This window comes from Xiphophorus hellerii, chromosome 9 (genome assembly GCF_003331165.1).
Source record: "Xiphophorus hellerii strain 12219 chromosome 9, Xiphophorus_hellerii-4.1, whole genome shotgun sequence".
NCBI lineage: Eukaryota > Metazoa > Chordata > Actinopteri > Cyprinodontiformes > Poeciliidae > Xiphophorus > Xiphophorus hellerii.
In genome coordinates, this window is record NC_045680.1 from 7,752,491 (window position 1) to 7,779,559 (window position 27,069).

General features: G+C 37.1%; 2 protein-coding genes across 9 annotated transcripts in view; one reads left to right on the plus strand and one right to left on the minus strand.

Annotated features, from left to right (window-relative positions):
* Nucleotides 1-6,562, plus strand: part of LOC116725481 (carboxyl-terminal PDZ ligand of neuronal nitric oxide synthase protein-like) — a 196,779-nt gene extending 190,217 nt beyond the window's left edge. For 3 of the 4 annotated variants that reach the window (XM_032571557.1, XM_032571558.1, XM_032571559.1), the window contains exon 13: nt 1,410-6,345. In XM_032571557.1, coding sequence (XP_032427448.1) covers nt 1,410-2,049 — 640 coding nt within the window. In that variant the 3' untranslated portion in view covers nt 2,050-6,345. Of the gene's footprint in view, nt 1-1,409 lie in introns of all 4 variants that reach the window. The other variant, XM_032571560.1, reaches the window with a different exon arrangement.
* Nucleotides 6,563-14,034: 7,472 nt separating this feature from the next.
* Nucleotides 14,035-25,823, minus strand: eef1db (eukaryotic translation elongation factor 1 delta b (guanine nucleotide exchange protein)). Of its 5 annotated transcripts, XM_032572713.1 has the most exons (11): nt 25,689-25,822; nt 22,849-22,906; nt 19,636-20,885; nt 19,143-19,260; nt 18,687-18,758; nt 17,606-17,668; nt 17,237-17,330; nt 16,030-16,136; nt 15,756-15,962; nt 15,461-15,655; nt 14,035-14,549 (listed from the first exon to the last, which is right to left on the minus strand). In XM_032572713.1, exons 3-11 carry the CDS (start codon nt 20,883-20,885, stop codon nt 14,511-14,513), a joined length of 2,145 nt encoding a protein of 714 aa, XP_032428604.1. In that variant the 5' UTR covers nt 22,849-22,906; nt 25,689-25,822; the 3' UTR covers nt 14,035-14,510. The 5 variants fall into 5 exon arrangements, with proteins under 5 accessions (XP_032428604.1, XP_032428605.1, XP_032428607.1 ...); XM_032572714.1 differs by lacking the exon at nt 17,606-17,668 and having other exon boundaries at nt 25,689-25,821; XM_032572716.1 differs by lacking the exon at nt 19,636-20,885 and having other exon boundaries at nt 25,689-25,814.
* Nucleotides 25,824-27,069: the final 1,246 nt, after the last annotated feature.

Below are 27,069 nucleotides of genomic sequence, written 5' to 3' on the forward strand. Positions count from 1 at the left end.
CAAATGTATTCCAGGTTTTTGATAAATGAGACTCAAAAAGTGTAAACAGAGCTCAAGTGTCTGCTTTGTTTGCTATCAGTTCCTGCTGTTTGAGTTTTCCAGTTCATATCGCCATTTCATCCTCGGGTACTTCAATTTTGTAGATATTATTTACTATATTCATGCAAGCACATTTGAAAATGAATCGTTATTACCCTCACTAGGTTAAACCCTCTCAACAGAGAAGAAGCAGAAAATAGTTCTTCTAAGTGTTCTGTTTAGATAAATAGAACACTTAAGACCACATTTTTAATTCCACTTTAATTAGTATATTTTTGTTTAAAAAGGGTTTTATAACAGATTATTTCTTTGTGTTTTATTTATTCAAATGTTCAATTTATTTCACAAGTCAAATTGTCCAAATGCAGCAGTTCCTTTTTTGTTGACAGATGAAATAACACAACCATGTCTTTTTAATGGTGATGAAAGGACCTGCTGCAAATGATGTATAGTAGCAGCATCTTCCTCTTTGTCGTCCTGAAATTGATTGTGGAATGGAGGACTTGTGTCCTTGAAGAAAGCAGAGGGTGTGTTACTCTCACTGTTCTGCTCCAGAACAGTTTGTAGGCGACGTCTCAAGACAGTGGAGAGGAGCCACTCCCTCAACCAACAGAACCAGATCCAGGACGGTCAGGATGAGCAGCCATGTGCTGCGACCAGCTGGTGGCTGATCGAGAAATGATTTACAGTGATAACACAAAAGTATAGAAAAGGGAGTTTTTTTTATGGAAAAGGAACAGAGAGAGTGCAAATGGTTGGAAAATTTGGTTAAAAATGTGTAGATGGAGAGCACTAATTGATTTCATGTTGTTGAGGTTTGCAGATGTCTGAACCTTCATCTCCTCTGAGATTTATTTTATTCTTCAGTGGTGCATAGCCTCTTTATTGTGTTAATTTAGTTTGCTGAATACTCTGGGCTTTGATTATCTGTGATACTAATCATCAGAATGTTGGTCTAAAGGTAAACTAGCCCATTTGTTCTAACTTCTCTGTCACCCAACATGCTGTCATTGGCAGGCAGAAGGAGGTTGAAAGTTTTAATCATAGGACAGGATTTGTGTTTTCAGTCAGCTGCACTGAAGCAGCACGGAAGCTTTAAATGGTTGTAACTCAGTGTAAAGGTAAAAGGAATGATGGTTTTATTCAGGCATGATGGTGGTGTTTTTCCTATTCTCATATTTTCCATATTTTTTTAGAGGCTTTAGGCCTATAGTAAAGAGGGCACCAGATTAAAACCTGAAACCTGTACTGAACATTCTACAACAGTAAATAATTTTATTATATTATATTTGAACAGTTTCAGCTTTTGCAGTAAAACCTGGTCCATTCGTTTCTGAGATTAATCCCTTCTTCCGTCTCCTCTTTTCCAGCCACATGTTTGACTCCTTTCCTCGCCTCGACCCACCGCCGCCAACAGGAAAGAAGCGCCTCCCTCGAGCTCTGAAGACGACCCAGGACATGATGATCTCCTCTGACCCTGTAGTCGCCTCGCCAGACCCGGCAGATTCTCCCCCCTTTCTGCCCTCCCCTGAAGAAACATCTCAGGGCCCCAACGAGGAGAGGAAGAGTGAGGAAAAGCTACAAGGAGGCAGTGAGGAGCAGGAGGAGAGGTCGACAGAAATCACAGAGCCACTCGGTCTGGTGGCGAACAAAGCCGATTCAGAGACAGAGGAGACCAAATCCACGACTGATGAAGTCAAAGATGGGGAGGAGGAAAAAGGGAGCCCAGAAGGAGGTGAGGAGGAACACCAACACCAGCTTCAGCTTTCTGTGCCAGACCTCATCAACAAGGATCCTCCTTTGGAGTCCCGAGCCAAACCCTGCGACGTCTGGCAGAGGGCATCCTCGCCAGACTCCCGGCTCGCCTCCTCTCCGATTTTGGGCAAGGCACCCTGTCGCATCAGCCTGGGGGAGGAGGTCCTGCTTGGTAACGGCGCCCCCTGCAGTAAAGACTCAGGAGGAGGCACTGAGGAGGCAGAGCCTCACCCAGACCTGCTGTCCTTTGAGTAACTCAAATTTTTACTGTGGCTTTTAAATGTATCACCCACCCTGCTTTAGTTTAGGACAAAGAGAACAGATGCTTTTCAGAAGCAAGGCAGGCTTGAAGACCTGCTACTTTTCTAACTTTATATCAGCTTTTTAAACAGTTTCGTCACTGGTTTGAGGTCAGTCAGACTACGTAAATTATATATTTTATGCATAAAAATACACAGGAAAAGGCTGGCTGTTTGCCATCATTTCTAGCTCACAATGCAAAAATAACAGAGTAAAAAACAAGGGCCATTATTTTATTGCAGTTTCAGTTTTAAAAATAATAAAGTAAAAAGCAATGTTCATATTTCATTTAATTTTTTTTGTAACTTTGGCCTTTAAAAGTTCCCTGTCTGCTTTAACAATGTAATGACAGCCTGATTATGTATTAATGAATGTATTTAGTGTGGTGACATTACCTTTAGATGGGTTAAAGATTTATAGATATGAACAAAACCTTAAAATCCTTGAAAACCACACCATTTTTTATTCATAAAAGGGTTTATTTTTTAAGTGTGTTACTAAGCTGCTGCATTAAAGCCAGTTAAAAACTGCAAAAAGTATATATGTTAAATAGAATTATATATTTTACATTTCATAATTTTAAACTACATGGTAAAGTTTTTTGTTTATTTTTTTCTTTCTCAGTTGTTTATAGAAGTCTGGAAAACATGCTCAGAATAAAAAAAACAGGAAGTGAGAATTAAAGGCTTAAAAGGATGTGTTTGAGATTGAACAGGTAGGGTGAATATCACAGTCACGGCACGTCTGCAACCTCCAGTTTATAAAAAAAACAATCATTCTGAATCAAAGTTTTTTTAACTCCACTTCAGGATGATTTAACTCTCCAAAAGAAGCTTTTTGTCTCAATTCTGTGCTGAAGCCAATTTCTGGCTTTTCTCAGAAATTGATAGGTAATACAGAGTTAGTTATTTTCAAAACTTGTGCAAATCAAGAGCCACATTTTTGCCTGCAACAGGAGTGTCCAAAGTGTTCCCTGTGGGCACACATGATTGTGTGCAGCCCATGTGCACTGATGAACAATGATGCAAATTATGATGTTTTTTTTAGACAAAGACAATTAAAAAAAAATCAAGCCAAAACTTTAAGAAATTATAAACCTTTTCTTGAGCAGGGCAAACTTGCAAAATTTGACGTCTTTGTTTTCAGTAAACTAGTGTGTGTTTGTTTTAATGTTAAGCAGGTAAAATGTTCAAATTTCACAATAAAACCTTTTTGCCTGTAGAAACCTTCTAGTATTTTCAACCAGGCGATTTTGACCTACATGGCAAACAGTTTTGACACCACTGTTCTAATGGATCCAGCAATGAGAGAAATTTTAATCACAAATTGTTGTGTTTTGTTCCTGGATTCTGCCACAAACCAGACTGAATATGTGAAGTTTTATAGAAATCTGACTCGTCATTTAAAAACAATATTAAATCACCAATGCCTTAATCTGTAAAATATACATCCTCTAAAACATAACATAAATAAGATGACTATTTTTAGGACTAAAACATATTTGACATATTTGACTGTATGAGCTAAAATCTGCAGCTATACTGGAACTAAATGCCAAGGAATGAGAAGAATTGAAGTAATTACCGGTCTGTGCAGCTAGGATGTGCAAAGACAGGTTGTTCCACATATTAGCTGGAGCAACATCTGTTCAGGCTATAAATCTGTTTTCTTGCTTCCACACCCAGTAAATGAATTAGCCGTTAATACTTTGATGCGAAACGGATCAGTTTGGTGTGCCTCTCTCCAGAAACAAACGATGAAAGGTTGTTTCCCTGCTCAGACCTGAAATGTGCTTGACTTCATATTCCATCACCCTACAGATGGAGACGGGACTGAAAGACGTCTGAATGGAGTGTTTTTAGAAAAGGGATGAGGGGTTTCTGAGTTAAAGAGAGGGCAAGGTAATGAGCTGTCAACAGGAAGGGATGAAAGAGGTGTATTTTTTATTCAAGCGGATCCTAAAGTGACAGACCAAAGACGGAAATTAACAGCTCAGTCAGACAGGTTGTTTAATCACTTTTTTTTACTTGTCAGAGGAGGAAAAAAGCAATAATATGGAGGAGTATTTTTTTTGTTATTGTTGCTTAAAAAGATGAAAGCCAAAGAGTGAACTTTTCTACCATTTCTTTGTAGATGACGTCCGTGTCTTTATTCTTCAAAAGACAGAGGTTGACTCAGGTGCTTGTTACACGTAAGCTGGCATTGAGAGAAATTATTAAGCCTTACTTCACACCTGTTTGTCAAAGCAGGTAGATTGGGGTCTGGTTGCCGTGGTTACTTTAACACAAATCAAGCACTAAGAAGTAGAAATCTGTAATTTTCTAACCTTGCATTCTGAAGATGTTCTGGGGATTTCTGCTTCTGGGTTTTGAGGCGTGTTTGTTTAACACCCTGGATATATTTTTTTTGAGCAGAGAACTAAAGTGCAGAATGCCATGAATTTCCCAGAAGAAGCTGAGACCAAAAGCAGCACCAGCTGAGAATGAGAGGAATGTGTAGCTCGTACTTATGAGGAAAAAAGCAAGCTTTGTCTCAGTTTTTTTTTTTTCGTTTTTTTTTCTCTGAATGTGTCTGAGGCACTGAACTGTAACCAAGCAGCTGAGGCCTCCTCTGCGGTTCTGAATCATGTTCCACTTTTTTTTTCTTTTTTTTTCAGTGAAATTACTCAGAGCTGCAGATGTTTGAGTAGAAAGCACTCCAAAAAAAAGAGAGATATTTTTATACATATCTAAAACAATTAGCTTTAAAGTTACGGGGAACTGAGCCTTTGGATATGCAAATACCATATCCAGGTTTCTGACCATTGCCTGTAGGGATGCACTACATGCACAAGTCTTAATAAGTACCTTATTTTTTATTGCAGAATAAGCCAAACTTTCTTGTAATATTTGAAGTGGTTTTGATCTGTAGTTTTTAGGCTTCTGAAGGTTTTCCTAAAAATAATTATTTGAACTTTTACTTATTTTTCAGTCAACATTAGCCTATTAACCATGACCAATAAATGATACAGATTAAAAAAGGTAGTTAATATCAAGGGATAACCCAGCGGTGTGTTGACAGGGCTTTTCTTACCAGAGGCCTGCCGTAAATACGAAATTGCTTCCTATCATTTAACTGAATTTAAAACTTTGTTTATTTTGGTTGTCATGGATCTTTTTTTTTTTCCAACAATTCTTCTTCCTCTTCCGCTTTGGGATTATACATGACACCAACAGCTAAGATATCTTCAATTAGAGTGATTTTGCATGTTATCAAGTTGGATCTCTTCGCGGTAGTCAGTATTTCCACCTCACAGTGAGTCTGTCTACTTAGTCATATCTATTTTAGCTGTGTGGAAAAACCTCATTGTGGGGAGTAGCTAGCCAGTTAAATCTGGTTTGCATCACAAGCTCCATCCTGAAGGTAAAGGGAAGTATAAAGTCATTCAGAGTTTCTGTATAGCGTTGATATTTATACAATTTACTCTTAGCATGTTTAGAATCTGCTTATAAAAAAATATAAATGAGTATGGAGATGCATCTTTCCATACTTAGATATGTTTTTTATTTGTAATAAATGTGTGAACAGTAATAATGGCTGCAAATTTCAAGATCATGAATTGACTATTTCATTATTTTGACATATGAAAGTATTTTTTAATAATAATAATTGTCATTCAATATTTAGTAATGCATCAATCTAGGATCAGGTTTTTTCCATCTTAAGCATCACTCTAATTTGAATTTTAGCCTTTATATTTCAAGATCAACTGTGATCATAAAAAACCAGTTTGAGGTTTAATTTTCTTCAGATAAATCGATGAAATTATAATCTCAAGAAACTAAAGCTATGCTTTCTTGAGATAACAGAAATAAACTGTTGTGACAAGTCAAGCTACCATTTGGTCATCTTAATATGACTTAATTTTATGACAAAAGGTCTATCAAAAAAAAAAACAAGTTTAAATCTATATGACAATTTAGATGTTCATAATTTCAAGATGATAGGTAATCAAAATAAGTTCATAACATTCCATCTTAAGTTATTGACTGTAAAGCAGCCTACCCATGCACATTTACAGTATATGAACTTTCCCAAACTTTCATGGGTTTGCATTTTAGTTATTACAGTTATATTACATACTTCTGCTGCTTCAAATACCTGGAACACATTGATACTAAACCTCAAACACTTAACAAAATAATCCAAATCAGATCCAATGTTAGATCTTAAAAGTCATGACACATTTGAACAGATGCATCTGGACAAGGGCAATAGTTTAGAAACATAAATTGTGTAGGAACCCTATTACTGCCTCACCACCCGGGCGGATTAGGGGGTTCAGTTTCCACATTTATTATTTTTTAGCCTCACAATGCACAATACACTGCCATAGACAAGTAAAAGAAACTGATCAGAATGAAAATGATTAGAGTGAAAAAAAAACAACAAATGAAATCCTGGAGAGGCCTTTTTGAAGACCAATTAAGAAGTTACAAGAAAGTTTGTAAGGAATATGTTGATAAATAAGCCAAGGTTAGTTAATTTTACAAATAACAGCTGGATAATGTACAGTACAGACCAAAAGTTTGGACACACCTCTTAATTCAAGGAGTTTCCTTTATTTTCATGACTATTGACATTGTAGATTCACACTGAAGGCATCAAAACTATGAATAACACATGTGGAAATATGCACTAAACAGAAAAGTGTAAAACAACTGAAAATACCCCTTATATTCTAGTTTCTTCAAAGTAGCAACCTTTTGCTGTGATTACTGCTTTGCACACACTCTGCATTTTCTTGATGAGCTTCAAGAGGTAGTCACCTGAAATGGTTTTCACTTCATAGGTGAGCCCTGTCAGGTTAATAAGTGGGATTTCTTGCCTTATAAATAGTCATGAAAATAAAGAAAACCCATTGAATTAGAAGGTGTGTCCAAACTTTTGGTCTGTACTGTATATAATGAGCATATGCACAGCAAGAGAACATCAATAAAAACATGATAAGCAGAATACTAAAGTGTTTGTGAATTCTCTGAGTAGAAATTAGAGACAGAGCCTTAGCCTGATTTTAGTGAGAGCTTTTTTTTTTTAAAAAAAACAGTAGCTTTTCTGGATTGCTTACATTTCCTCTTCTTGACTTTAAAAAACATTTTTAAACATTGAGCAACGTTTAAAACATATAAGAGTCCATATTTTAAAAAATAACCAAGTTCGTTATAATATCACAAGATTGCTGTTATGCTTGATTCTCTTTTAATGAAATTACCAAATTGATTGTCTGACGTTTGTGTTGTTTTATGTATGTTTTTATGCCCATTTGGATCTGAAAAAAAGGCAACATTTCTTGTGATTTTCTTGTCTAATTTAAGATGACTTTAGCATAAATAACACACTAACAATCAACTAAAGATAAGGGCAAAATGACACTACATAGCTGTTTAGAAAACCTGAACTCTGTTTCTTTGTTGGAAATAGTAAATTCTTTGAAGATATCAAGCATTGTTCATTTTTTTAAGTCTGTAAACCACTAACTTTATCATTTTTGTTGAAGGAACAGTAATGTACAATTTTTACCAAAAGTTTATTTTCCTAACAACAAATGAAGGAGTTATAGAATGTAGTTTTTATTTAGCTATCTACTTTAATTTTTTTTTGTTGAAATTTTATGTTTTTGTCTCTGCAAAGCCAATCTGCATAATTCCAGTTTTTATTGATGAATGAAGGACTCTCGGTGTAACACATGGACTTTTTAATTCCAAGGGACTGTTGAATGTCTAAATGAAGCTTCAGATTTTTTATCTTTAAACTGTTGCTAATTAAATAATTTTTTTATCAAGCAAAAGATGAAACTGAATGATTTCCACCTTGTACTTTCCTACTTTACTTGTCATAAAGAGGAGACGTAATAATTTCCTACAATCACTGTAATCTTATAAATTTTGATTTAACCATGAAGTCATTGTCTTCACTGATTGTGTCCTTGTTAACATCAAATGAGTTTTTTTCCCCCATATTCTTTTAAATCCTATTCAATTCACTTGGAAAAACAAAGGGGTGCAAAACAATGAAATAGTTACCATGACCTGATTGTGAAAGTATCTACATCATTAAGCAAAAACTTTATCGAAGCACCTTTTGATTTAATTTCATCTTTGATTCTTTCTGAGTTCTGCCAGGAGGCATAGTAAATCTGATCAACCAGAAATAAAGCTCAGCCGTCCAAGATAACAATTTTCTCCAGACATTTATTTTGTACAGTCATCTTCCTTCTCATGCCATGAAATTCAGCCAGTAGCTGTGCTGCATTTCTAATACTTACACAGATGTCACACCGAACTGCAACCAGGTCACAGAACAGATGGCAGACATAAATTTTATGTGATGCTCCTAAAATATCACACAATCTCAAAAGCAGACACAAACCAGAAACTGTCATTATATGTCAGCATGTTCAAGAGCGTAAGACCTTATTTACTTAATAAACTTCAACTTTTATCCTACCTCTCTTTACTCCTTCACTCTCCCCAACTTCTCTAATTTGTCTTTGAGCTCTAGGTATTTTTTTCAGGTTCTTAAATTGTTCCTATCCTGAGTGTCCTCTTTTTCTTCCACGACAAATGATCACCCGTTTATCATGGAAGTCTTTTCTCTTTTGTTCCCCACCCCCCTCACTGGTGCTTCCTATTTTGATCGGGGAACCTCCAACCAATACTCCACATAGACACACTTGTACACTGTTCCCGTCACTTATTACGGCATCCCATGTCCATTTTGCCTGCCAGCATCTTGCTCCCAGATGTTGGACATTGTTGGTTGGGATAAACCTTGTGCTCAACAGAACTGCTTAACCAGAGGAAAGGTTTTTGACTGACCTGCTCAGAATCTTCTAGAGAATGCTGTGAAGAAACTGCTCTCATATTTTTAACAAATGCTCAGATCTTGTGCAATGTTGCAATATTCCCATAAATATGAGAAACTGATACTTTCTCAAACTGATAAGACTCAATGCTAAAAACCTGAATTTAAAAGTAGTAGGTTAATATGTAGGTACTTATTCAACTGGGTTATTGCAATTTTTTCACATGCTAAGTAAAATTGTATGACAATTGTCACATTATACCAGGGAGAAGTTTTGTAACAATTTATTATGATCTCATTTATGTCACCAAAATCTGTACTTTTAGGAACATCAACTCTGCCTGCACATTTCCTGTTATAACAAAAGCTCTGTGCTCCAAACTCTGCCAGTCTTTAACATAGATAGCTCCTTGTCTGATGGGTCTCCATTTTGTTTCTTTTTTTTTTTTTTTTTTTCAAACTCGCGAAGAGATTCAGTAACCGACAGTGTCCTGATGTTTAATTCATCTGTTTGTCCTAATTCGTGGAAATCCCTCTCTTCCTCTTGGCACATGTCGCTGGCCCTCTTACTCTGCCGAAATGAGTTTGAAGCCCTACGGGGGTGTGAAGAATGGATGGAGATGATTGCAAGATGAGAAGCTTTATTTATCTCCCTGCAACATTAGAGCTGTAAACAACCAATCAGGTCTTGTCTCTTGTTTAATGACTCAAACATGATGCAAATATTGATTCTCTACAAAGGAATCTGGGCCTCTATGCATAATGAATATCAAGTATCAGCTGAAAAGCCAATGTTTATACATCTTTGTTTGTCTTGAAATTATTTTCTGTGATAACTCATACAAACAAGAGCTCTATAGTACAAACAGTAAGCACTAATGTTCATTGCAAATTAAAAGTTTTCATGTACAAAAACTATTTGTATATCCAAAAATGTTGAAAGTTTCAACAGAAGTTGACAAAAACATTTTAAGATTCAGCAAATGTAGATGTACTGTAAATCATAATGTGATTGTTGTTTTTCCTTTTTAATTCTTGTGCTAAATTGTTAGAATCTGTGGGGATTTTATGCTGTTGGGTATTTTAAAAACATCACAGCAGTTCAGCCTTTCAGAAAATCAAACACATCTTTTCAGACATGTTCTGATGCAAGAGAGCTATGAGTGATGCCTTTTCCTACATGAAATTTACCACTAAGTAATCCTTGAGATTTAATCTGGTTTAAAAAGCAAACTAACCCCCACTATAGGTTTGCAAACCCACTCTTTTCTCACTTGGGTTCTATCGTGTGAATAAATTTTGATCCTGTAGTTGTATTACCGAAGAAAACAAGGGCACAGATAAGTGGTTTTTTTCATCTATCTCACAGCAATCTCGACCTGCATGTCTGCCAGCACATTAATCAATGCCAGTTGGCAGGATTGAGTTATTATCAGGTTTATTGATCTGCATGGGGAGAACTTGCTGCTCCTTGTTTCTGTATGGTTGTATGGACAGATTAAGACAACCCAAAGTCGCTCAGTTGTGCACCACAAATTCCTAAAACATTGACAACCAGCAAGAAAAACCTGAATCTAATCAGCTGCTACTGCTTATCAACAAAAACAGTGCCACACGACACGCCTACGAAGTACTTGAGTTTTTGCCCTGTGGACTAATCTATTGACGGAAAAAAAAATTAGCAGCTAAAAAATCTTTCACCAGATTAAAGATGTCAAAGACTTCATATCTTTGAATTATTAGAAGTGAAAGTTCCTTCAGAGTGTAAATCATGTTTTTCCAAATATTTTACATCAATCAATTTTTTTTTTTTTTTTATTCCCAACTAATTCTGATTTAGAAATGTTCCTGTACTTTTGCACAATGCCTCTGCATTGTGAGGACTGTTTATTCCTTCCAGCCCTAGCAATCATCAGGAATGAATCCACTCACTGGATCAGTTTCATTCCCCATGCCTTAGGATCGCTAAACTCTCAGAATCATATTTTTGAATGCACAGTTGAGGCTTTTAGAACTTCTTTACACTAGAGTCTTCTGGGTTAAGTTTGTGTCCCTTTTTATGATGTCTATGCACCTATTCTAGCCAAAACTTATGCTATTAATGTATTTTATTACCTGGAACAAGTGAGTACTTCCCTAATATTCTTATATTTCCACAGTAATTTATTCTTTTTGTGTCGTAATTTTGCAAATATTTTTTCATATACTAAGCCATGCCCGCCCTCTTGTGGCTATTTTCGGTATACATAGTTATATATGTTAATGTTTACTGTTAAATGATTTTCAGAAACTCATGTCTTGCAGGATCTTTGAGGAATTTTGCTGTTCTGCACAGGTTCTTTACCATCTTGATTAATTATATAATTTGCTATGTTTTGAGGCTGTTTTGTTTGCAAATTGCAATAATCTTGTCTTTTTATCACCACATGCACTTATTGATTTGATAGATGTGCATAACTGGATAGGGTTTTTGATTTAGTTTGATATTTAACATTCCTTGTGTTCCATCAGTCCAAATATGTCAGTGCAATGCAAAAATAACAAATTTAAAGGAGTTTAGCCAAATTTTGAACATTTATCTATAAACTTACAGGAAGAGACATAAATCTCAGTCTCTTGGTTGGTATGTAGAGTGATATTTATTGGGAAAAAAAAGAAAGACATATGGAAATTAGATGGAAGAAGAACCTGGATTCAAATCACGTCCTGATTGTGCTCTTGCAGGGATTCATCTTACTTTCAGACCAAAAAAAGAGGATAACTAATGAAAGTCTGGCAAGAGAACAAAAAAATGTGACAACCAACCACAGCAAGTTGGAAAACACCCCAACAAAAGAGACAAACAGGCGAATAGCTTTCAGAGTGCCCTCAGTTTTAAGAGTCAGTAAACACTCAACGGTAAATAAAGTGAACTCGAGATCAAAGCAGCACCCATTAAAGAATGTTTTTTTTTTACCATCTCAAAAAAAAAATGCAGAATTTAGATGGTCGTATTTTCCTGCACTGTTTTGTGGCTCCACTTTTGTACAGGCTACTGAACTATCCCACAGCAGTCAATATTATGAGTTGTAATCAATCAATCAATCAATCAATAAAATTTTATTTGTATAGCACATTTCAGCAGCAAAGCATTTCAAAGTGCTTTTCAAAAGTAATCTCAAAAGTAGAACTGCTTCTTATACTGTTGGAAATAGGAGTCTGAACAAAAAATACATTTGATACAATTCTGTATTTGAATTTTAAGAAAATACATCTAACATAACATAAACACACTGCTATATGTATTCAGGTGAAAACTTGTGAAAAAATTTTTTTCTTCATTCAGATCCAGTTGAGGTGCAGGAATCCTCACGTCCACATCCCTGCCCACACTTCATGTCCCTCTGCCCTTCCTGTTCTTTGTCTGCCGCTCATAAGATGGATGACGTCAATAACAGCAATTGCTTCTCTCTTTAACAACCAAAGTGCACAGTTGGCTCTCACTGTGGTATATTTTGTTTACTTGGCTGAAGTAATGTGATGATCTACCTCCATCTTGTTCTCACCTCCAGGTTCTTGCTGCTGTCAAGAGAGCTGCTTCAGGCTTTCAGGGACCTGAAACTGTCTTCTTTATGGGAACACGTAGTCAATAAACCTCTGAATAAGAATTCATTTAGAATGAAGGAAAATTTGGCAGGCAGTCTGTTAACTGAAGGGACATTAGTCTATAAGGGCTTCAATGTCCTTAAAACCAAGTAGTTTTATTTCCTCTGAAGGAAGGTCAGGGAGATTGGAATGATTGTTTCATATGGTTTCCTCTTATCCACAAATTGTTCATGGGAGGAAAAGAAAACATGCAAATCAGGGGTTTTATAAAATACATTGTCTCCAAATGGATGAATAGACATTCTTAATAATTCTTTGTTTTGTGGCTGTAGGTGCAATCTTTTTCCCCACAACCCTGCTCCAGCATTTCCATGTAGTTCCATATTTCACCAGCAGGTGTCAAACTCAGCTTCCAGTGTTTCCTGATCCTCCTGCTCAGTGGCACACCTTTCCACAGAAAAACGCCAAACTTCAGGTTAGTGGATTACATTCTTCTGCTGCTGAGTAGTCAAGCTCAAGAAATTTTGTCAGAATATTAATATACCAACGCATTTTCTGCTTTATTATGAGCAGCATAGCAGTAGACAAGTGTGCTCAAACTTTTTGGTTATGTTTAAAACATGACAGGTTAATTTTCAGCAGATGTACAGCATCTGCAGAAACTGGATTGGCTCACCACATATACACGAGCTGCAGAACTGGGATGAATAGAGGGTCTGCAGACACCTCATGTGGTGGACATGCTGACCAAGATGCTCCAGAAGCTTTGAGATGCCAGAGTTTGTGATCCTTGAATGGAAAATACATTTTCTGCTGATGCTTTTAGACTCATTCACCTCAGAATCAATAGAGAAATGCATTTAGCTGGAATGTATAGCATTTCCTGGAGTAAAGGGCCACAGCAGCAAAGGATACCAACAGGACCCCCCTGCTGGAGCCGATAGGCTTCCTCAAGTGTTATAAAGCAGCTCATCAGGCCTAAGTGGCCCAACCTGTTTATAACTTGATGACTGAAAGTTGGAGTTGCTTCTACTATTCAGGTACTTTTCCCAAAGTGTCTCCTGTAATTTAGTCCTGTGTCTACTTTTCATTCTAGGTGTGTTCATAAGTAATGAATAATTACGCTTTTAATGTTTCAGTGAAGAGCAGCAACCTCATGCAGCGAAAGGCAGACAGCAGAGGTGAATGTAAAATTTGTCTTAAAACCAGTATGGTAAAATCATGGGTTTGTTGCAATTATTCTAAATCGCACAAATTTTCTAATATTTAAACCTGAAAACATGACGAAGCAATTTTACCATCTTGTTCATAAATGATGGTGTCAGAGACTTTTTATTTTGACACTTTAACATAAATATTTGCTTTTGAGAAATGAGTTTAGTTTCAGATGATTAATCTCTCCTATGCTTTGTAGCCCATTAAGTAAAAGTTAAAGTAAACCTAAAATAATTTTAGTCCCTTAAATTTTCTACAATTAAAGGCATGGAACTCATGTGGCAACAAAAACATGGATTCTATAAATTAAGTTTTATTGTCTTTTTGAACCGTTAACCATTGATGACATGGTGCATTGATGAGTGTTTTCAGTTGATCAGTTTGTATAAGAATAAAATTTAACAAAACAGTTTGAGGAAACATAGGTTATATAAAGAATTAAACATAATTTCTGAAGATTGATGTAACAAAGATTATAGTTGGAAGAAGTAACTGATATCAGTATTCAAACACTGTTCTAATAATCAAGTGTAAATCATTGTACCTGCCAGTGTAAACCCAGGTTACTCAGAGTAGCAGATCATAGTTTTCCAGCATTCAATTTAAATATTTGACATTATATTGGAATGCTAATCACACACGATATATGGAATATTAGTTGTTGATTTGCTTATATTATCATAACACAATAACTTCAGTGCAAGAATTGCTTTATTGTCAACTGCTGTCACAATCAGCAGAGAAACGGGGAGTGATGAAGAGTTGCTGCTGAATCAGATTTTGTTGAATGCGGCTACATCCACACTCTGAACCTGAAACAAGCAGGAAAGGAGGAAAAAAAACAATTCAGTGAACTGCAGAAATTGCTTGTAGATAAACTTGATATTTTGACCACATGATGGCAGCAACAGACTAATACAGCTGATTGTATTGACTTATATCAAATTTCCACTAATAGCTGAACAGTATTACTTACAGAATCTACTGAGAGGATGAAGCTGACTCAGTTACTATTAAAGTAAAACCCCATACCATAATACTTACAATTCAGTTCAGTGGAAAAGTAGATTTTTCTTACAATCAACTCATGAAAAACCAAAATGAACATTAGAGAACATTTTGTTATCCCAAAATTAAGACATTTTGGGATTAGCTTAACTGTCACTTTAAAATACAAGGTCACCATATTGATCTCAATTCAAATTGTGTTGGTGAAGAAAACCGAACAATTTTTAGCTTTATGACAGTAAACCTCTGAGTAAATGTATTTTTTTTTCTGGCTTTATGTTGAATTAAAAGAACCTGTCCGAACTGAACTGTTGCACGAGTTTTACTGAAACATTCAGAACGACAGATGTGGTCACCGAAACTTATGAAACTTTCTGTTTATAGTAATTGGGTTAGAAAATGTTTACTGCAGCTCATCATTCTGCTCAGTCATTTTGGAGAAAGATTTGTGAGGAAAGATTCATTAGTGCCCATTTCAACTCTGACAACCCAACAGAAATGTACAGAAAGCATTGAATTATTTTAAACTACAGGTGTTAAATATTCTAACTGAAAATTAATATGGTGAAATCTCCCCAAATGAAATACTTACTTTTATGTTATAGGGCCAGCTTTAAGTAGATAGAGGGTCACCATTACCTGGCCCTCAGACTTGTTAAGAAAGTAAACTGAACTGAAACATAGTACTGGTAATAAAATAAATCAATATACTTACATAGTCTTCAAACTTGGTGATCTCTTCCTCCAACAAATCTGTTCCCACCTTGTCGTCCTCCACCACACATGCAATCTGGAGCTTCTTGATGCCGTAACCCACAGGAACCAGTTTGGATGTTCCCCATAGAAGGCCGTCTGCCTGCACCGAGCGCACACACTCCTCCAGCTTCGCCATGTCCGTCTCATCGTCCCACTACGGCAAGCAGGAAAGAACAAAGTTAAACATTACATGAAGTTGGCCTGTGTTTTATAAATAAATTGAATTTTAGGTTGAGAAGTTTAGAAAATCCTACAGGCTTAACATCCAGTAGTATTGAGGACTTGGCGATGATAGCAGGTTTTTTTGCCTTTTTCTCTGCATATTCCTTCAATCTCTGCTCTTTAAGCTTCTCTGCTTCTTCGTCTTCATCACTACCGAACAGGTCGATATCGTCTTCATCATCGTCGTCTTCTTCCTGCTGTGTAACTGGGACACTGGCCTTCTGCTGGACAACAGTGCCCTGGAGAAATTAAGTGAGAACTTGCACTTTTTGATGACAGATCACCAAATGGTCAGCATCCACTCACATTTGTGTAGGGGACAGAGGCAGCAGGAGCCACTGATGCTGGACGTTTCTCAAGAACAGCAACTCGACATTCCAGTTTGGAGAGCGCTGCTCGTAGGTTGTCTACCACTGAAAACAGAATCCCAGTGATGGAATTATGCATATATAATCTGGATAATGTTAAATGTATAATGAAAAAAATGTAAGAAAAAACCCCCCAAAAACACAATCAACTATGTTTATCAGACTTCTTTGCACTGACAAACATCACAGATATTCACTATAAATAAAAAGGGATGTTAAAATCATATCATCATAAACATCATGTAGAAATGAAATATTATTAATCACTCTTTTTACCAAAGTTTTGCAAAGTATGTCAAAGACTTGTGTTCTCGTTAAATTATTTCCTATGCCAAAAGAAATGTCATATCGCTTGTCATTTAGCTTTTCATAGAACCAGACTGTCAAACCCAAAGTTGAGATTCAGAACTCAATTACCATAAATGTGGTAAAATCCAAACATTTCCAGACTGAACTTTCGTTTTTTTCAGGGTTAGGGAGGGGGAAATCTGGATAAAAGGAAGTATTTCATAATATGCAACTAAGACTTCAAAAAAGATGTAAAAATGGAAAGGATTACACAACATTAAATACGTGGTATTTAAATCAGATCTGTAATTTGTGATACTTTTATTTTTGTGAAACAATGTAAAAGGAATTTTAATGTTTTTATTATTTTATTCTAAACCAGTTTTAGAACTACAGGTTCCGTTTAAAATCCTGATCTAATAAGGTATAGAGGCTCATCTCTTAGCAACAGATTAACAACAAATATAGTTATTGCTCAAAAAACATAAGATTTCTTACGCTCTATTGAAATACTACTCAACAAGAATTGTGCAGTGGTTAATTTTTAAGAAAAGTGAAAATATATATATATATATATATATATATATATATATATATATTTTTTTTTTTTTTTTTTTTTTTTTTTTTTTTTTGTCATTTGTGGTAAATATATTATGAAATGACAAACCTTCAGATTCTAAAATATATGGCTAATCTTCTTTTAAAGAACATATTTTCTGTAAAAGAAATTTGCTTTAATTGTGACAGTTCAAATCCAAATTCAGCATAAAGCCTAGAGCTATCCAAGTAGCAACATAATAGGTTCCAAGCATTAAAGACAAGAAACTGCAAACTGATTACTGTGGATGACAACCAACCTGTGTATAAACTCTGGTTCTCCAATTCGAGGCTTTTGATGCGAGAAATGATTTCTCCCTGATCACCTGCACTGTTGTTGCAGCTGCCGGTGTTCTGCAGAGGTACAACATTTAAAAAACAGAGAAATGTGTTACTATTCAAACAGAAGTTATTCAACATGACAGCCTCTTTAGCAAAACAAAGACTGAAGAGAAACAGGGTATATATGGAAACAGACAGAAAAACAACATTGATAAGCAGGTGCTACCACTTTGCAAGTTATCCACAAACTGAATTTGAATTCAGATTGATCAAATTTTGCTTGCTCAGACTACCTGCTGAGAGCAGCAGCAGATGCTTCCAGCGACACACAAGACTCAGAAACTTACAGGATGAGACAGTTGGGTCAGGGAAGCTTGGGAAGACCCTTTGTTACTCAGCGTATTCTTCAGCTTGGAGGAGGGGAGTGCAGGGCGGTACAAGGAAAGAAATCAGGGCAGGGAAATGGAAATGAGGCAGAGGGAAATTGAATGAGCTACATAAAAACAGAACGATGAGGAGAGGGAGTCTAAAAGCAAATGAAAACCAAGTTTCAAGTTCGAATAAAAGAAAAAAGTTCATGCAGGGAACAAAGAAATCCATCAACAAATTATATGCTTTCAAATCTGCTCAGACAATGAAGAAACAAATAACTTTTTTCGGAGATAAAGACACAGATGGTCATCAAAAATGTTAAAAATAATTTAACATTTATTTTAACATGATTTATTTTCAGCACAGTTTGATCCTTTTCAGACCAGTTTTGCAGCAACAGTCTGGCTGAATGAGACGTGCTGCTACAGAATCCTCAGCAGATTGTTTTCAAACAACAAAATGACAGAAAAGTTGCTCTTCTGCAAAATTCTGCCAGATAAAGGCTTGGAAGGGCTTCTTTCTTGATACAGCCAGCAGTCAGATGACCAGGAATTTTCCCTTAGTAATGCAGCCAATGGCCAAGCCTCCTGGGAACTCCTGAAAACGCTTCATGAGTCAAATCCAATCTACCCTTCAGAGGCAGTAAGCTCTGCACATTTCCTCTCGTCACCTGAGTATTTTCTCATCTGCTCTGTGTCTTTCTGTATTCAACGCCAAACATTTTGTTTGTTTTACATCATTTTGAAACTGGAAGCAATACATATTATGGTTACTGATTGATTCACTCCAATTTTCTTTTGAATTTAGTTATTGTACTGCCAGCTTGATGTAGGACATGTTAAACTTTTACAACTAGTGAAGAAGTTAAAGTTGGATATACATCCGAGACATTTTCATGAATGAGTTTTACTCTTAAATTTGATAAATACAAATACGGAAGCACAGTTTACCATTGGCAACAAACAATACGGCTGATTTGTTTGTTTCATTCAAAAGTGATGACTACAAAGGTAGACTGGTTGAATGTTTTAGTTTAGGAATTGTATCAATTCTTACCCCGGCTAGAGATTTCTGGATGTTCTCCCGAGCTCGAGCAATGTCCTGCAGGATGGCATTAGCTCCAACATCCTACAATGAAAACAAGGAAATATTTGAGAGTATTTTACTATGAAAAGAACTGAGCAGAATGTGCACTTTTAAAGCCAGTTTAACGATGAAAGTGCCACTTTAAACTTTAATGCTTCTGCACCAGTTGTCTTCATCTCAACATGGATCTTAAAATAAAAGCAAATCTGCCCCATCTCTACACCCTACTTCTTCACAACCTCATCAACTTTTTCTGTACTCATGAGTTTTGCATTACAATGATTTAGCCATGAATTTAATTGTAAACGTTGTGCAACACACACTATAATGGCTATACGGTAGAATTACAGCTTTAGGGCGAATGAGATGTTGGAAAGATAGAAAGTTGATTCAAAAAAACCTAAATCTACAGTCTGAGTGGGTTACCTGTATGTTTTGCGATGAGCCGTTCATTCTCTCATAAAAGCATCTTTCCGCCTCATCATAACGAGGCTTCTCAAACCATATCTTCTCCTGAGCCAAGAAGTCCACTGAGCTCATTTTTCTAAGAAAAAGAAAAAAAAGGAATGTAGAGAAAAATGTCAGGGGATAAGAAAATGAACTACTACATTAAACTTATGATCTAGAATGTATCAAGTGTGAACTGAAACATTTTATATTGCTTCCATACATCCAGACATCCCAAGTACAACTCTACAAATGCTGAAAGAAAGATGGTGGGAGAAACAAAACAATTTTGGTTGAACTCAGGAAAAGAAAGAATAAAACAATTAGAAATGATTACATGATCTAGAAGGAATGAAAGAAACAAGGTGAAAGAAGAAAAAAAGAATTTGAAAGGAGGGAAAATTATAATGAAAAGTAATGAACGATGAACTGAAACATCTGGAGCGGTTCCATTCCCCCGGTTTGGTCATACTTGTCCCTTTTAGGCGTCTTGGAGGACGCTGATGACTTTTCTGCCTCTGGCCTCCGATTCTTCTTCACCGTGCAGACTTTATCCAAACCACAGCTTTGAAAACGGTTCTCTGCAGCATCGTAACGCCACTTGTCCAGCCACACTGGCTCGCTGTCCGGGTGAAGGAAGAAGCACACTCCGGAAGGTTCTTCAGTCTCAAGGGACTCAGCTGGCTCTTCTTCCTCCTGAATCGGGTGAAGGGCATGAAAGACTTCTGCTTTACACTGCAGGACCAGCGGTTTCTCTTCCTCTGCCATGTCCTCACTGTCTTCCTCCTCTTCCTCTTCCATAAGGCTCTGAGGGTGGTCACTTCCTCTGGTGGTGGGGGTGCAGATTTGCCTCTTGGAGGAATTGTTAGCATACAGGTTCTGATAAAAGGCTGCTTCGGCACGATCGTATGCAGGTTTGTCGAGCCACACTTCCCTCAGCAGCTCGACTGGAATGCGCGGCAGCCCGTTAATCGACTGTCGAGAAGCCGGCGTACCAACAGGGGTTGCTGGAGTCAGGGCTTGAGACTGATACCCTTCATCGGGTGTTCTGGAGGCGCCAGAGCAGTTAGTCGGAGGTGAGAGGTCAAGGGAGTTAGGAGCTGACGGGGGAGCAAACCCCTCAACAAAGCGCCGCTCTGCTTGGTCGAAAGTCGTCTTGTTGACCCATGCTTCCTCCACTATGTGGTGGCAAGCCACCTGATCAACATGGTGACAAGCTGGTCTGGAGGAAGATGGAGCCACAGTGGACGGATTGCTTGAACGTTTCCCTGAGGACAGATGTGAACGGTTGGGCTTGGAGATCCGGTTAGCGGAGCTCACCAGCCAGCACTGGTAGACGCTCTCAGCTTGTTCATAGATGTTGCGTTCAAACCACACACTGCCACATTCCGACTGCAAGCCCATCAATGCAGCCGGTTGCTCAGGCGACTGGCTGGTGTGTTCGTCAGGCTTCTCTTTGTTTTTCACTTCATCTGCCTTTCCCTCATGGTGGCTCCCGGGATTAGATGAGCGTTTCTTGCGGCGACGGCTTTTCCCACTGCGCTTTCCGTTTCCATTCAAGCTACCACTCTCTGGAGATGAAGAGGTTGTTTCTCCATTTCTCTGGCCTGGTTCTGTCTTTTTCCTACAACCCAGGTTGGTTTGATCCAAATGACTTTGGCTGGGAGGCTGATCATGCTCCGATTGGTCCTTAACAGAGCACTGGGAGATCTTCTTGGACATCTTAGGGCAATTGTAGGACAAAAAGAGAATAACAGGTACACACTTTTGGGTTAGTTACAGAGGCAGGAAGACAAAGAAGGGTTCATTTTTAGGCGACAGATCATTAATGGCATATTTTCCAATGTAACAGAGGTATACGCAAACTAGAAAGAATCCACAGGCAAGTCCTCAACAAAAAAAAACAAGCAGCATGCAGACTAATGTGTTCATTTTGGGTATTAATTGGCATATCAGAATTATGGCAGAATAAGCAATCACAGACCACTATAATAGCTCTAATAGTTCAAAAAGTGGCGAGTTGACATGCAAAGAGTGACTACTCCTAGAACCTTTCCACATTGTCACCTTAAAACCACAAGCTTCAGTGTATTTTAGTGAGATGTTTGGTTCCAGCATCATTCTGTGGAATTGCTTTTCTTCAGCAGTGAAAGAATCTGATCAGAGCTGATGAGCACAGCGATAACGCTACATACAAAGCAATCCTAAAAGAAAATAAAGACTCCAGAAAAGTGGAAATTGAGGCAGGACAACACCACTAAATATACAGCCAGACCTATAGTAGAAGAATTTATTTCAGAAGACTGAACTTCAGTCCTTAGAGGCTAGTGTCCTGCAACTCTGCAGCATGTACCCAAGTTGTACAGTGTCCTGCTAATGACTCATTTGTTTGAACTAGGTTTGTTGTGGCAAAAAGACAACTAAAAGTTGCAGGACAGCAGCACCCAGGACTTTACATTGTCAGTCATGGTTTAGAAGTAATCACTGCCCAGTCAAAGTGTAAAACTTCATTCAATTTAGAATCTGTGGAAAGACCTGAAGATTAATGAGAACATTCAATCTCACTGAGCCTGAAAGCAGAAGAAAAACCTAACATTGCAAAACTGGAAGAGACATTGATGCTATTACTGGAGCAAAAGTTGGTTCTATTGGGGGAAAAAAAATCTTCTCACAATTCTGCTCTGCTTTAGTGGTTGGCCTATCACATAAAATCACAATAAAACACACAGAGGTGTGTGGTTAAAACATTAAATGTGGAAGAGTCCATAGGGCCTGGACACTACAGTACCCTGCATAAGGTTTAGAATAGCAAGCTATATCCACTTGCTGGTACTGTACAGGTTACTATATGAACAATGTAATAGAGATATAAGAGCATCCAAAGAAAAACAATGTTCATGCAAGTTCATGTAATAAATTATGTATTATTACTATGACATAATAATTAAATCATGCTGTTTTATAATACAGTGAACCCTCACTATAACGCGGTTCATTTTTCACGGCCTCGCTGCTTTGCGGATTTTTTTGTGTAGTTTTTTTTTTCACAGTGCATTGTGTTCTGCGTCATGATTGGCAAAACAGTCTCCGCGCTTCTTCGCTACCTGTGTGCCAATAACGTTACGGTGTTTAAATATACGTAATACAGCTTGGCAAATATTTTTGCCCAGAAAAAAAAAAGAGCGACGACAACAACTACCAATAACTATGTTCTTCTCTCGAAAAATCACACCTGCACCACAGGTTTCAGAAGAAAAATACACTACAAAGCGTAGTCAGGCTGCAGCATCACAGTCAGGGGCACAGTGAAATACGCGAGTCACAATTTGTCCTACTGTACTTCGTATTGATGGATTAAAATGATTATTTTGCTGTAGTTATTTGTAACAAAGCGTTCTATTCCTTAAAAAAATGCTTGGGCCTGAAAACAGGTTTTATTCTTTGGTTTCAATGTAGAGTATTTAATTATGCTTTATAATAATTGTAAAAAATAAAGGTAACCACTTCACGGATTTCGCCTATCACAGGTTCTTTTCGGAACGCAACCCCCGCGAAAAACAAGGGTTCACTATATACAATAAAATTAGGCATTTACTCACTTACACAACATTAATATGGAGCTAACAGTAATTCCCTTTTGGACAGTTCAGGACTTTCACATGTGATTTATATGTTCTTAACTCACCTTCCTCGGTAAAGTTGTAGCTGTCAAGCTATAAACAAAGTGAACCTCTCAACACGTTCTTTTCATCCAGTTAACCGCAAGCAAGTGAAAGAGAAATTTAACAATCACCACCTTGTAAATTTAGTAACACAAATACATGGCAAGCAAATGTAAAAAAAAAACAACAACAAAAAAAACTAAAGCTAAGGTCATGCTCAAGCCAAAATCTATTAGTTTCAGACTATCCACATATACCATTCAGTTGAAAGAAAGTGTTATTAGGGGTGTTTCGATATTGAGTTCATGAGAACGAGACAAGATATTACTTTAAAGAAAATTTCACATATCAAATTTATGCTGCACAGACTTTTATTAGACATTTTTATACATTTTTTCAAAATTACAAACTGATGTATTTTTCTGATTTCTTGATTCTCTTCAAACCTTATGAGAGTGCTTCAACTGTGCATGGACTGCAATACCCCATTTACCATTTCCAAGTTGGACAAACTGTTATTGTGATGTAGCTCGACGTACCCTAGACGTCCAGCAATTGGCTTTTTAAGCAATGCTTTCTGCCTCCTACGGGATCTGAACAATTTTCTAGTGCTTGCATATTGTTCAGGTCTTGTTCGTCGCTCTCTCATGATTTATTCTTCATAACTTCCTACTGGCTAGTCCTCATTAGATAGTCAATATCATAAAATTTGAACATTGTGAGATCTTGTATTAGATCTCTTTACCCCCCCATGCCCCCCAAGTTATTTTATAAGCTTTGATTAGCTATTGCAATAATTACAGAATTACTTATTGTCACAGAGGACTACAAATTAAGAAAAGGAACCTCTGATTATTTTTTTTAAAGAAACAAAGATGATTCACTATCTTATAAGATTCTTTCAAAATACTATTTATAAATCCCAATAATTAAATCCAAATTAGAACAGTAAACATCTGAAACTGTTCATTACAAAAAATCTAGTTCCAGGAATATATTTAGGAACTAAACATACTGTCTCGACTCAGGCTACAAATGTCATGTCCAGCTGGGGGTTTTTTTGTTGTTTTTTTATGATTATTGTTTTAATCAGCAAACATTGCTTTGTTCTTGCTGGGAACTTTATGTTTAGCAGCAGGTTTAGGGTGTAACAGAGTTTCAACAAACAGACAAGTGAATTTGGAATTGGCTCCAATTACTTATCAGTGCAAGACAAGTAATTCCTGTTTATGATCTGCCTACCTTAACCAATACTCTCCATTAGCATTTGTTAGATGTTATGTTTAGAAGTGCATATATTAACATTACCAAGAAACAACACGTTATATTTGCACTTCACGTGTGCCACTGATTACTAAAAAGCAGCAATTGAGCATTTAACAGATAAAAGGTGAGAAAAAAGGGGATTTCAACACCTTATAAAAGTTGATATAAGACACATTTAATATTAATGTCCAGCTGTGTACACACGCATTTCAATAAATTAGAATAGAAATTTCAAATGTTAAATATAGCGAGTCATTAAACACGGTGATGCATTTCAAATGTTTATTTTGATGAATATTACTTAGAGCTAATGAAAACCCAAAATTACATTTCTCAAAAACATAAAGATGACTTTGGCCTGCAACAAAGTACGTTTGTGTGCAGTATATGTACGCAATACTTTGTCAGAGATCCTTTTGCATAAATAGCTTCACCAATGTAGAGTGACGCAGAGGCAATCAGCATTTGGATCTGCTGATGAATAAAGGAAGCTTGTTGGCCTTCAACTCATCTATATCTTTGCCCCGTTTTCCTCTTGACAATTCTATATCAATTCCCTGTGGGATTTGGGTAAAATGCTGACAAATTAAACAGTCAGCAGTCATTATTGACCATGTTCAATAAATCAGTAGTATGGGCAGGTGCTAACCCCTGCTGGTAGATGAAATCAGCATCTTGATTATCAACGACACATAAAATCCTCTAAAATATTGAGTATGTCCTGAATACATCTATGTGTGCTAATTATTGACATGCTGACTCAAACCACAGTATACATCTTCTGAATCTTCCCAAAATACTTAAATCAGTATTTAAGTACTGATTTAAGTATTTCCATTCCTCTCCATTCCTTTCCATTGGAGAAGAATTCCATTCCTCTCAAGGTTATCACTGCTCCTTGGGCGCCTTCTTCCTTCCACTAAACTTACCATTAATTATCTTGGCAATAACGTTAAGAGTGATATTAACCATCTCTTACTCAACTGTAAAGTAAGGAGTCTTCACCATGATTGTGCAGCAAATAAAATTTGTAAAATTTAAGTTTTCAGAGAAACTGAATTTTGGGTTTTCGGTATCTCTAAGCCATATTTTTTAAATAAAAGATTAACATTGCGCTTTGACCTAAATTACACCCATTCCGATGCACATGTAATATGTTTTATAAACTAATACACATATGTACCTACAAAACAAAGGTCTGTCCTATGATGCAGTAAAGAGCCTCATCAGGGTATAAAAGTGCGTCTTGCTAACCTGAACATTAGCCATATTTCTCTGAGAGTCAGGTCGATGGGAACACCGATAATTAATGGTAATTAATGATCAGTTCCCACTGGAACAATAATTCAAGTCATAAAACATACCCTTTTTCTCGTGTCAATACCGACATTTAGAGAAGAACATAAAACTGGACCAGCGGCCATTCACGCCGGTGTTCGGAAGGCGTGCCAGCTAGCAACCTGCTAGCCTCGGCTAACATCAGTCTTGACAACCGACTATTCTTCCCAATAAATACCCAGTGGTGTCCAGTTAACAAGTTCTGACAGCATTCCCCACACTGGACCCCTGTCTGTCAGTCAGCGTCATCGTTACTTACTGCTGTATTTTTGTCTTTTTTTCGGTGTAGCCGCAGGCCGGTGGGTAAAACGCGTGTTTCTCCAGCCAGAGTGAGTGACAACGGGAAGGAAGAAGAGGAGGAGGAGGAAGAAGCAAGGAGCAGCAGCGATTGTGTGAAATTAGAGGAAAGGGGAGGTGGGTTTGTGAATCATTGATATCTCCACATGCTCAGGTTGAATTGATGCCAAAAACAAATGACACCAGGGAATTTTAGGGGCGTTAATTTTCTATTGCCAGGGGGCCCTAAAATATTTGTTCTATTTATATATAAAAAAGTTGTTTTTTCCTTTTTTGTGGGATCCTCCTGACTGTCCTTGGAATTGTCCTAACTCTCCCCCCAAATATGGCGCCCCTCACAGACACACAATAATTAAAAGTATTAGACTGTATTTTTCAACTGATAAATCACTTAATATAAGTGATTTCCAACCTGGGGGACCAGTCCCCCCAGGGGCTCGGCTAGAAAGCTTGAGTGTTGGGCTGTGCAAAGGCTGTCATCATATTTGGAACCTATTAAAAGTAATGTATGTCATACTGGAACATATTTATGGAATTACAATTATCTATCCATCCACTATACGCTGCCTACCTCCAGCAATCATTGGATGAGAGGCGTGGTGCACCCTGGACAGGTCGCCAGTCCATCACAGGGCAACTCAGAGACACGCAATCATGTAAACACAAGCATACCTTTTATTGAGAACTTTATAGCCACCAATTAACCAACCAGTTATGGACTGAGGGGGGAAGACGCACACATTCACATCTTATCTTCGCAAATCAGCAGATTACCAGGAAGATGCAGCATCCTGAGTCAAACCTTCCAGTTAAAACTGTAGTCAGCTGCTAAATCTTTATCTCTGCACAGATCCATGTACAAAGTGGATGATTTCTTGACAGTTTTTCTTATGGCTTTTGCACACATACATGAATTGTGCTTTCTTTTGTAGCATTGTATCATGACTGGAAAAAAAAATGTAATTAGAAACAGATTCCTGTTTGGAGTAATTCAAGATTTCAGGAAAGGGATGAATGGACAGCAAGATTAAAGCCATGATTTTCTTTCCTTTTTTCAATATTTTTCACTATCATATTTTCAATTAAATATTAAAAATTTTAAACATTTGGTGAACAACATAAATTCTGTATGTAAATAACTGTTTGCTAGGAGCTGGTAAATTTAAAATGGTTCATATTTTTACTTTACATGTGCTCGTCTCATGTAGCAGGCTGGCATGTAAGCCAACATACCATTCTATGGTTTGCGTGTGTATCAAATTACATCTGACCGTTTCACTAGCCAGGGACTGAGCTATGCGAGTACTGCTAATTCATCCACCAACTTTCCTCTAACACAACCT

What these genes read in the sequence shown, in the direction of transcription:
- eef1db (XM_032572713.1), bottom strand. Translation starts at nt 20,885, where the DNA reads ATGTCCAAGAAGATCTCCCAGTGCTCTGTTAAGGACCAATCGGAGCAT. An exon ending in GCTCATCGCAAAACATACAG is followed by an intron (nt 18,759 to 19,142) that starts GTAACCCACTCA and finishes TTTTCATTGTAG; the next exon opens with GATGTTGGAGCTAATGCCAT. An exon ending in TCCAGAAATCTCTAGCCGGG is followed by an intron (nt 17,669 to 18,686) that starts GTAAGAATTGAT and finishes CCCTCCTCCAAG; the next exon opens with CTGAAGAATACGCTGAGTAA.